The 12321-nt window shown below is 36.3% G+C and overlaps 1 protein-coding gene across 1 annotated transcript; it reads right to left on the bottom strand.

Annotated features, from left to right (window-relative positions):
• Positions 1-306: 306 nt before the first annotated feature.
• Positions 307-8715, bottom strand: KERA (keratocan). The gene is made up of 3 exons (XM_009579619.1): positions 8657-8715; positions 6179-7071; positions 307-811 (listed from the first exon to the last, which is right to left on the bottom strand). Exons 2-3 carry the CDS (start codon positions 7062-7064, stop codon positions 639-641), a joined length of 1059 nt encoding a protein of 352 aa, XP_009577914.1. The 5' UTR covers positions 7065-7071; positions 8657-8715; the 3' UTR covers positions 307-638.
• Between the last annotated feature and the right edge of the window lie 3606 nt (positions 8716-12321).

Below are 12321 nucleotides of genomic sequence, written 5' to 3' on the forward strand. Positions count from 1 at the left end.
TTCTGAAATCATAGACTGAATGAATCCATTCAACAATATATATTCTGTATATTGCTTTGGACTCTGAGCCTCAAATACTTCATGCCTTAAAAGTGTCAGTTTTCAAAGGATGCCAGCAATTTATGAGTTATTTACATGTTAAGTGGTTGTTCACCATTAGTCACTATCTTAAAAAAGACAGTGGCAGTTCTGATAACTAGTAGTCATGCAACTCATGATTTTTCTAGCATATATATTTAGCCAAGTGCACTCAAATTCATTATGTTAGTTACTATGTAACAAAATAAAGAAATAAGATCTTTCTGTAGCAATGATGTTAACAGAATAGACATAGTAGATTTTGACAAGCAAGATGGAGTAGACAAGAATTTGCTTTGGAATACTTGGGATCTTACATAGATGATTTTCAATATATTCGCATTAGGAATTCTCAGGTAAAGTGTTAAGCAAGTTTCATGTCCGTCCAAAATTTCTTCTGAAAGAAGAACAATCATTTCAGCTGTATAAAAGATGCAAGCAAAGAAAAAATTAAAGTCAAAATAAAGCTGTTACTTCTTGATTTATTTTAGAACAAGTTTCATTCCAGCAAAACTTGTATCTTAGCACTCTCACAGCACAAGAGTGACACTGCGATTTCTTTATATGACAACAGCTTGAAGTAGTCGGAAACATATCATGATGTCCAATGGGATTGGAGGTTGAATCTCATTTCCATCCAGGCGAAGGTATCGGAGGCGAGGGATATTGCCATAAAAACCATAGTCTTCTGCTATGGCAATTGAGACTGGGCATATTTGAGTACCATTGACACCTGAAAATGTGGATCAACATGTTAGGTAATTCCCATGGGAAAGGTTCAGAAAGATAAAATTCATTTATAAAACAAATAAAACAGGCTTCCACTGATATTTGTATGGGAGACACTTGCTCCTATCAGAGTTGGAAAATGCCAAATTAACAGTTAACTGCTGTTTTGATCAAGCAAAGAAGCATCTTAACATAATGTAATCGAGATCAGTGAATCACATATTTAATGTGCTGCAATTATGAATAAAGGCCACTAGATGTATAATTTTACCTCGGACAGAGAGCAAACTAATTTAGACAACTGCTGGGTAACTATTCATTGAGAAATAGCTCTGCCCTCAGAGAGAGAAGAACAAGGTTAATGATGAAAGATTTTGAACATCTTACTGCAATGACAGTACATTCATTTTAGCTGATAATATTCCCCAATGAAGATCTTGCATTCAAAATGATAACAGTATTGAATTAGAGGAGCTTTTTGTATAGTGTCTGTGACTTTTAACACCTGTACTTTCCTGTTCTCTCAAATTCTTCAGTACAGTTGGTTTTAATTGCAAGAATATAATTTGTGCAATGGCATATTTTTCTTCCTAATTTGAACAAGTCCTTAAAATTCTTTATAAATCACACATAACTTGTTTCAGTTCAGATAAAATTTGAAACTATGACTTAAATCATTACCCATTTCATAAGAGTTTAATAGATTGGATTCTTTGCATTTTCTCCCCTAAATTACCTCTGCATTGTCACTTGGTTAAAATGCTTTTCGTATTTTGTCTTCAGTTGTTGAATAGTGAGGCTGCCGCTGCCCTATTTCAGCCTCATGATGGCCTTATTCTAGAAAACACTGAAGTGGTGTTTGTTTATCAAAGATGTCAAATTCCTTTGATCAAATTATGGTATTTAGTGATTGGTCTGACTGCTTGAGGATCTTGTTGGCCCCAACCCCACCTGCAAAAGGGGTTGAATGGAGAATGTGTGTGTAACAGATTTTTTTGAGCACAGTTTTTTTAGCAGCCCAGAAAAAGGAAAAGAAAAGCTTTCTACCAAAATTTTTCTCCCCTTATATTTAGCAAAGATAATATGCACACTTCTTTTGATTACAATCCCCCAAATTGGTTAAATGCTATGATGAAAGAAAACCCATGATTTTTTTTTTTCCAAAAGAAAAAAACCCACCCTATTTTGAAAAACTACCCAGATGTTTGCAATGTCTTGGAAATGGACTTTATTTTTGTCATGGAAACTAGATGAATACATGCAGTTGGCCAAGGCCTAAAACTTTTATCATATCCATGATATCAAAATGTCTTTGCCTATGTTGTGAAATTTGATTAACGTTTGTAAAGCATTTTATATTCCTGGAAGAAACAAGCTACAACTTACTTTTATGTGTGAAGCTGCGAAGCAGGAAGCTTTAGAGTGAGGTTTCATTATGAAAGCAGTTATTAAAAGTTTTACAAGTGAATCAACACTATGTAGCAGAAAATATCTGCTTTTTCAGGTCAGCACTACTGTCCTTAGGATACAAGACAGCTTCAAGTGTGTTCTAAATCTCTGTGTTCTCTGACCTAGAAAATATCCCACTGCACTAGTTTTCACTGGGCTGATTACTCCAACCTTAAAGTGAGGCAGCAGTTATCTAACCACAGGCCACCTATGAAGAAGTTATTTCCTGATGATGTGTGGTATGAAGTGGTTTGGTTTTTTATTGTTCTCTTCCCATGAACAATAAATCCTACCCAAACTGTCAGGGGAGTAAAAGCCTCTCTCTCTCCTCTTCTCTTGCAATCCTGTTCATGGGTATATTGCTGAATTTTGCTTAAGCAGGAGGGACAGGGCAATCCATCTACATAGGTACAATTCACCCTACCTAAACTGATCCATGTGGACGGTTAAGTGTCAGTCTAAGTAAACCATTCAGACTTTGTTTATAAACTCTGGAAAGAGATGAACACTTCCAAAAGATCATTCACAGTTCCTTAAGATGGGAAGATTTTCCCTTTGCAATTGTTTATCTCTTTCCATTAATTGAGTAGGTGATCTGTATGATTAACCCAAACTAGATTCAAAAATGTAGGATGGTTAATTCAAATAAGATTAATTCCATCTATTGTCAACAGTATTGTTAAATGGTGTAATATTTAAAAATAAGACTCTGGAGTTGCTGTAGGGGAAAACTGCAGAAGAGGTTCTCATTAATGGCTAATACTGTATGTCTGCTGAAGAACTGCAGAAGATCCTGAGGTTTTTTCCAGTAAAACTTATAATTTAGGAACATTCAGAAAGTAAGTTGATCTAGAAGATAGATGTGTTCTGACATACATGAGTACGAGGGTATTTCTGTTCTATTCTTGTAACCTCTAGCTGCATTCACTGTAGTCCAACTCCAATAGTTGGACTCCCTTTCTTCTTTTCACATAATATTTAACTGAAGCAGCCATGGATCAGACTGGAAATCTGCACCTTTCTAGGCTCTCCCAGCAAGGAAGCCAGTACCAGCTATAGCGTGGGGTTTGACAATAAGTCAGGATCTGTAACTTCAATCATTTCTTTCCCAATATCCTGTAATGGATTCTGATAGAGTGGCATTGCTACTTGGCCCCAGGACTTCTCCCTTTCTCTACACGCGGGATAATATTAGCTCAGAGGAGCTATCCCAATCTCCTGGTGTTCCTCTCGGGGAACGTACCATTCACTCCCTTTCATCGCTCCTTTGATAGCACTGTAATACCACCTGCTTACCCTTGCTCACTCGCTACATCATCGTTTCATGCCTTCTCCTCTTTTTGCTTCCATCATTTGACATCTCCCCAGAGTCTCGCATGTGTATCTCATAAATAAATATGTAAACGTGCATGTTTAAAATGCCATGGAACAAGTGTGGTGCATATCTGTTGTAGCCATAATTAGTTTTGGGTTTATGTTGACTTTGCTTCCAACTTTCAAGTACTTTTTTTCCTCTGTGCATTGAGATCCTTCGGGAGGGCACCACAGGCAAAATCCTGGTTCCATTGAGACCAATGATGAGGCTATCATTGACTTCACTGGGCTTCAAGATATTGCCTTTATCTTTGTAAATGGTCTCCAGAGAAATAAGGCCTTGGACTTATATGAAGAACTGATGTTGCACTAACATACAATAAAAAGTAGGCAAATAGTATTTAGATAGAAATTTTGATGTCTGAGCTCTTGCAATGCCAGCAGTGTAACTATGAACCACCAAGAGAAAATAAAGCAGCAATTGACAGGTGTGCAGGGGTATCTGAGAATTAATATTATAAAAAGGGCTTGTATTGCACACATAAAAGTAAATTTTCAGGAGGACTCTTTTGTGGAGAAACCAGATCCAGGCTTTTACAGTTACTTTTATTTCAAATCTTTTACATTGGTTATCTTAAAGTAATGACTGATCATCAACTTCCTGGGTTTAAGAAGACAAAAACAATCTGCAGAATTAATGCCACATCTTATTACTCCTGCCTGATGGAATTACATTCCTTGTTTGCGATTGTGAAGGCCCTTTGAGATATCGTCTATCAGAGCAGTATCTCATGAAGACTATGTCATTATCCCTTACCTCTTGAACAATTATGCTATGTGGTAGAATGTGCCTTACGTAATACCTGCATTTCATTTAAGGTGTCAGGTTGCCTTTTTAAATATTTTTTGACTACTTTATATGTAGTTACTGAGAATAAGAACTTTTTTTTTTTAATTAAGAGCAGTGTTATGCTTAAGTTAGTAATAAATTTTGAAAAGCGGTAAAGACATTAAGAAATATAAGGCTTGTGGAGAACTATTGTAATTTAGGCTCATGGGTAGCCATGTGTCACTGGAAAATGGGACTTGATATTGCACATACTACACAGGTTGATTTTCATGGGTTTAATTTTTTTAAAAGTTATTTAGGAAAGAAAGATAATTTGGCAGCTCTTTAAATACTACCTAGACACAAAACACTTAAACTGGACAGTTTACATTCCATTGATTTCAATTTAGTGTCCACTTAAAGTGACAGGAGATAAAGTCTGCACCTGAGGCCCTGCAGTGAAGCAATTAAAATAAATCCCTTTGTAACCAGAGGGCAATGAAATATGTTCAGTAACAACATATGTCATAAGCCCTAACTCTAATTAACTGTTAGACTTCTCGCAGGCCACTTAAATATGTGCCAGTTATACAAAATTGATTTTTCTTTGCAAGGTTTCATACATTTATTTTGCAAAATGCAATGAATTAACTTAAATTATTTTTAGTATATTTGTGAACTACAGTGACACAAAACAGGAGTAAGCAACCATTTATTCAATTAAATCACCGTGACAGGAAGACAAATTTAGAGACTTGGTTACTTCCTGTGCAGTGATATATAGAAAGTCATCACTTTGATTTTGGCTTTTGGCATGAAACAAAGGATTTAAGGTCTGTAGGATTTACTGAGAGATACAGATACTTTACCCAATGTCCCTAACCACCACATCCCCACTGTACCTGGGTGAATCTGGAAGCAGTGCTAGAAGCAGAATTATGACATGACAAGAGGCTTCTGTTGTCTTGGGTACAAAACCTTGTCTCATTTATACAAAGTGGAAAATGTTAGAAGACATTTGAGGACATAAACCTTAGTAGGACAAAGCTTCTGTAAAGACAGTGAAGATTTTTCATGAAGACTAAACCCAAGTGTCAGCATTTTGTGCACAGTAAACAAAAGATGGGGAGGATATTCAAGCCTGAAATATTCAATATCCACATTCTAATTAGTCATATTTGAAATAGATTGTATTTGAAATACAGCCAACATTGTGTTCTGTTTTAAGGGTGCCTCACCTTAAGCTCCTACTACATAATTTAGGTGGGCAGAGAGATACCCAGAAGAACTAAGCATACAGCAATTCTGTTAGTTTAAGTGAAGTCCCTAAGGTGCTCAGGAACTTTGAAAATCTGACAGTCATACAGACGTGGATTGAATATGCTAACTTGTTGCACCCACTTTTTTGTTGTTGTTTCTTGCTTATTTAGTCCTAGCCTTTCTGTGGGAAACTTAATGTGTTCCTACAAAATGGTTACTGGCATGTATATAACGAAATGTGAATGCACAAATTCTCCTTAATCCACTCATATTTCTGCTCTGCTTGCAAAGTGTTTTTTTCTGTATGCATATGAACATTTTTCACATGTGATATTACTTCTATGCACATATTTTAGACCTGACTTGAAAACTGGCCTGTGGGAGGTCTTCTTGCTCATCTCCCTAAAATCTACAGCACATTTCTAATCTCTTTATTTCAAAGAGCATTTTTTGTAGTTAAGTAGACATTTTAAAATAATTATGTCTTGGTAGGATCCCACACTGACGATACACACTTACTTTTGATTCTGTTGTGATCAAGGTGAAGGTGCTCGAGATGAGCATTGATCGGTGGAATTTTAGTGAGCTGGTTGTGAGACAGCTGAAGATCTAGAATAGATGAAACATTAAACCCGTTTGGGGGAATACCATCATCAGATAATTTATTGTAGTTCAGCCTAAGGAAAGTCACTTTGGGTATTGCACTGAAGTAGTTTTCTGGTATCACTTCAATGGAGTTGTTGTCCAAAAATAGCTGCAGTGTGTTAGCTGGAATGCTTAAAGGCATTTTCTTGAGTGAATTTTTTGCTATGTTGAGTTGCATAAGGTTGTTGAGTCCTTGGAAGGTGTCACTTTGAAGAGCGCTGTCCAACAAACTGTTCTGGTGCAGATCTAACATCGTAAGGTTTTCCAAGTTGCTGAAGACTCCTTCTGGGATTCTGGAGATTTTGTTTCTAGCCAGTCTTAGCTGTTCCAGACCCACTGGTAATGGGGCAGGCACCTCTTCCAATTCATTATCTTCAAGGAATAAGTAAAGAAGCCTTTTCAGCTTGCTCAGCACACCACTCTCAATTCCACTGTTGGTGATCTTATTCTTGTTCAGATTTATCCATCTTAGATGAGTGGCATTCACAAAAGGCTTCTCCGAAACTGTTTCAATTAGATTGTTTTGAAGATAGAGGTACCAAATTCTTGCTGGGATTGCGGGTATTTCTTTAAGTCCTTTGTTATCACAGTATAATGCATTGGGGAAACTAGGAGGACAAAAGCACTCTCGTGGACATTCAAAAGTGTAGTGAGACCAATGCTCAGGATCCAGCTCATCATAAACTTGTCTCACAGTTCGAGTCCACACAGAATTGACCAAGAATAAGAGCAAAAGGCTTGCACAGACTTTTAGAGTCATTGTTTGCCTTGGAAGGGGAGAAAAACAATTAGCTGTCTCTCAACAGAACTCTCTAACAGCATACTAGATTAACAAAGCAGTATTACATAGAACATATTTCCTTTATATACAGCCAAATTCTGTCCTCTGTGGTATTACCACATGTTAAGGAAAAACTGAATCGTAATATAAGAGGTATAAACAATTCATGTTTAGGAAATGTTAGGGAAAAACTGAACCGTAATATAAGAGGCATAAACAATTCACTGCTATATGTTGAAGAACATTTTCCTGATTCAACTTAGACTCCACATTGGCTACCAGTTTAACTGATGTTCATGTAAGTGTCATTTCAAAGAACCTGAAAACACAGATCATTTTTCTGACATTAAATCAGTGTTTCTTATAAATTTGTTTAAGTTTTCCTGTACAGAGCTATAAACTACTTTATATAATGTTCCATCTTCAGTAAAGCTATCAATACCACGACGATATAAATACTATTGTACTCAGTGTTCCTCCTTTTAAAATTAATTATACCCTTTTTTCTGTTTTTCCTCTCTCTTAAATTATAATGGCATCTGGATCAGATTTTCCAGGGTCTTTTCTCATCACAGAAAAGTGAAAGATCAAAGAGTGTTTTAACAGCTGTTTGTTGGGCATGTTCTTAAAAAGCTTGGAGGGAATATGTTTGAGTAATCCATTCCCCTCCCTCATACGACTCTCTCGTATCCAAAGTTATGAATTTCCTTGTCTAAAGCAAACAGCCAAAACAAATGCCTGATCTAAATAACACAAAAAAGTAAGTCCTAACCAAATTATATCATATACACTCATGCATCTTGTATCTATTTTACCTACTTAATTATTTGGGGTTTTTAGCCTTTTCCCCCATTAAATGATGAACAAAATCATCAATGATAATTTACTCCAAAAGGAAATATTTGTGTAGCACAAAAACAGTGCTTCACAAACTTTGTTATCTTGCTTGCTTTCTGATGAAGATTAGCAAGCATTTTGCAATGCAGAGGCAAGAGACTGATAGCTGAAATTTCTGGTCAAAATCAGGACGTTAGTTTTGGCAAAAATAGTATTTAAATAAAAACTCAATTCTCTCATAGGGTTAATGCACCAGCAAGGTTAAGAGCTCAGTTAACTTGCTGCATATGGTATGTAGTCATTTAATAGTTTTCAACATTGTTATTAGCAGTAACAAGTGCAGTATCCTACAGATCTTCCAGCCTCAGAAACTGCTATCTGGAAGCATTCCAAAAAAGGACAAATAAAATATTTCTAAAGAATAACATCTCTAATTTACACAGTGAAATGGCACCTTCTCACTATGTAAATATTCATAACCTTAATAACATTTTTAAAAATAAATATAAAGTAATTTACCTCGTTAGTCAAGTTCCTGGAGCTATCTGAAGCCAGTTAGAAATCACAGTAAATTCACAGCCTTTGGCTGCTAACCACTGTGTTTGCTTCCTGTCTTCCTAAGAATTAATAGCATATAAAACTTGAAGTACATGCTAGTATTCCCAGATGTATGACCATACACACCTTATTAGCTATTGTTTCTCATTTGACATTGCTGCAGAGTTTGGGCTTACCTCAGCTTTCTTGGATCTTCTTCTCTTTCTATTGGTCACTGTTGTTAGACTGTAATAGCTTGAGTCAGGCTACAAGCCGTGTTCTATGAATACAGCCTAATATATACGCATCAGTGGCTACAGCTTTTAACCCCTAAAATAACTAAGGCACCTCAGCACCTAGGCAGGAAAAGACAGGAAATCCTGACTTTAATATCAAGCAGCCACAGAGCTGAAGGCATTTGATTTTTACGTTTTAGCACATGAGAGGAACTGGTCTAGATGAAGCAGGTAACACAAAATGTACCTTTATTCAAAATTTTTCTCAGAAGATACTTTACACGCAAAGCTCGCTTACATCATAATTCATTCTCATAATACCTGAACTGGCCACAAAGAATTAAAAACAGTGCCATCTGTTTCTACGGAAATATTTTATTTGATTTTTATCAAATGCAGATGCTGCCATGCCATTTAAAGTCGTAATTCTTGATTAGGAAAAGAAGATACTAAAAGCATTTGCTAAGAATGTTTTAATAACATATTTTCATTTCTTTAAAGATTAAACCATACCTTTTCCTTTTTGTTCAGAGAGGTATTTACATATATTTCTACAAATTTATCATACTTTCCAGTGCCTCCTGCAGTGAGGTCTGGTTTTAATTATTAAAGCACCAATTAATTATCTTGTTTTACCGTTGATCTAAAGTAAACTCTTTCCAGCCAACTTGCTATCCAAGGCATAGACACATATTTCTCACATTAAGTATTTTGGAGGATTTTTTATTTCTATTTTAGTCCAAACTTAAAGTAACAACTTAATATCAGGAAAACTAGCCATGTTCAAAGCCAGAACAAGGACATAAGTATTTTAAGGAAAAAGCTAATGAAAATACTGAAAACATAGACTATATCCTGCTACCTTTTATGAGTTTATATTAGGTTTAAAACTTATTTATATAATTATTTTAATTCAGTTTCATCTAATTTATTTTAACAATAAAACCTCTAATAACTTATTTCATAATGTTTAATACTTTGCTTCCTAAATGAAGAATGTCTCAAAAGAAGTTTAGAAGTAGAGAAGCAAAAAGATAAGTAATCAGAAAGAGGAAAGCAACCCTTAAGTACATGGGCAGCTTCCACTGACTTCAGCAAGGCTAATGTTAAACATATCATAAAATTTTTTTCATAACTATGTGTTTGTGCTACCTTGGTTTTTTTTTAGGAGAAAATACATCCTTACTACTAGTAATTTTTACTTGGCTTAAGTATGTGCTTAAAAATAAAACAAGTGCTTAAGTGTTTCACTCTGCTAGAACTCCAGACCCTTCAACATCTCTTAGAGATTGTTAGGGCTTTCTTGTAAGTCAGGTATAAAATTGATTCCTTCATGCATACCAAGCTGAATATTTCAAAAGTTTAAATTAGATGAAATTAATTTACATCTATACTTAAAAATAAAGGTTCTAGCTTTAAGCAGATGTAGTAATTATAAGCACAAAAATTAGATGTAAAGTATTAACCTTTTCATTATGAGTGCCACTTTAAACACCTAGGCCTTAAAAGATTTCCTTTGACCTCCTGCAGCAGACATGGTACCACACATTAATGACGAGGGGGTTTGTCAGCTGGAGTCCACGGAAGACAGGTGGGGAGAGGCAGAGGCACCGCTGTATGAAGGTTAAAATAGTTGTGTGTTCAGTTGTGAGTGATTTAAGGAGGCTTCACCATGAAAAGTGCATCTATGATTCTTGTAAAAGCCAGGCAGTGCAACGTAAAACTGGTTTGCATTTGTGCTAAATCTTCACAGAGTGTGTAGAGAGGATATGGAGGCACTGACATCTGTTCACCATTAAAGAACGAGCCGAGACCTTCATGAATGTTATACTGAAGGGTTTAAAATAGTGAGTCCTGGTGGCAGACATCTGTTGTGACACACTTAAATGCAAGTTGCCAGATGTTGCATATTCAACAAAAAAAGAAAGATTGATTTATCTTATGCTTCATGGGGGTCTGAATTTGCCCTTTAGCCTGATAATCATGTACAGGTGTTCATTATGTTATTGACAGAAGTCACTGGCAGAGGAACTTGCTGGTTACCTTGTGACAGGCAGTGGTACTATTTGTATGAACTATTGTTCAGCAAGGGAGAGGGACGTCACAATCTGCCCTTTGTGGATTTGGAGGCCAGGTATTTGATCCTTATCGAACACATAGGCTGCCATCCCATTCAAAGAAGCAGTTCTTCATGAGGAGAAGAAAACAGCAAAAATATTTGCTAGGAAGTTCTCAATAACATGAATTTTCATTTCTTCTGATGCAAACAAAGAGCAGAAAAAAATGACAGGAAATGTCCTCAAAATCAGGAAGAAAGGTTGTGATGACTGTAATATGTATTCTCACGTGCACTCAAAAATTTTGGAAAGATCTCTGCAGGAACAAGTGATTGCTTGGGTGCCCAAGCAGACTTTGAAGAAAGGCCTGCTTTCCATGAAACCTTCAAGATTACACACGTATTCTCCGTCATACATTTGTTTCGTTCAGTCCTCCATCATCTGGTGTTACTATTTATTATTTAAAGGGTGCAATATATGGTGATAAAGTTTTATAGACTAATAAAAGACCACGGCCAAGATTTTAAAAAATGACTAATGGTTTGGGAGGCTTTTTGTTTTGAGTATCCAACCTGACACACTTTTCAGGGCCTTATTTTCAGTAAGAGGGGGCTAAGAATTTTGTGTTAATGAAGTAATTTTTAACTTGTGAAGCTGAGCAATCAAAGGCAAATATCAGTGAAACACAAACTGCTCCTGAGATCATGAACAATGTCCCAAAAAGTAACAGTATGCAAGGTATTTGCATGACAATAAAAGGAAGTGGAAAAATTATTACAGTAAAAATACTGTTGGGAATATTCTAGTTTGAGGAAGAAGTCTCAAGCTATTACAGGATTTTTGCTCCATATATCTCCTGGCAATCCACTTTGTTAATCAATGTAATAAGAGAATCTGTACTAAAAAGAATCAAAAAGTGAGGAGCACCAACAACCGCAGAGGGTGGTAACATCTCCTTGAGCAGAGTCGTGTGCATGCTTGAGACTAGAACAGCCCACAAGCTTGAGAAAGACTAGAAGGGCTAAAAAGATAGACTAGAATGACCCATTGGGAGGAGGTATGGACAACTGGGAGTGCTGTAAGAGCTGTTGTTCTGTTTCAGTATCGAAGTTGCTGATGGTGAAAAAATGCATTGCTTTCTTTCAGTAATGGCTGCCATATGTCTCAGATTTAATACTAATCAAGGTCTGTTAAACATCAGGCATGTGTATAGGTCATCACCAGCAAACCCAGGAGTACACTGCAAGCAGAGCTAATTCACCAGCCCTGTGGATTCCTCCATTTAGCAAAGTCTGCAATCCAGTGCACCTAATTTGGGTAGCACTTTACTAAAATCCTAGGTGTCTTGCTCCAAAGGACAATCAGTTTATCTGAAACATGATCTTAAATTCCTTTCTTGATGACTAGAGAAAAGGTGATGCTTCAAAACCTGAAGATGATAGTAAGTGCAGTTTATGTACCCTTCACCGTATACTCTACTGGTAGCTCCAGACAGCCATGCAGACCACTTAAGAAGGCAGGTGTTTACGTTTACTCGGGGTTCAGTCTGCCTCTTTCACTTCTGAAGAC

The sequence above is a fragment of the Fulmarus glacialis genome, unplaced genomic scaffold (genome assembly GCF_000690835.1).
Source record: "Fulmarus glacialis isolate BGI_N327 unplaced genomic scaffold, ASM69083v1 scaffold2816, whole genome shotgun sequence".
NCBI classification, from domain to species: domain Eukaryota; kingdom Metazoa; phylum Chordata; class Aves; order Procellariiformes; family Procellariidae; genus Fulmarus; species Fulmarus glacialis.

Bases quoted from the DNA above. Each gene is read 5' to 3' on its own strand.
- KERA (XM_009579619.1), bottom strand. From the start codon at position 7,064: ATGACTCTAAAAGTCTGTGCAAGCCTTTTGCTCTTATTCTTGGTCAAT. The intron at 812-6,178 runs GTAAGTGTGTAT...CCACATTTTCAG, and splicing joins TGATCACAACAGAATCAAAA to GTGTCAATGGTACTCAAATA.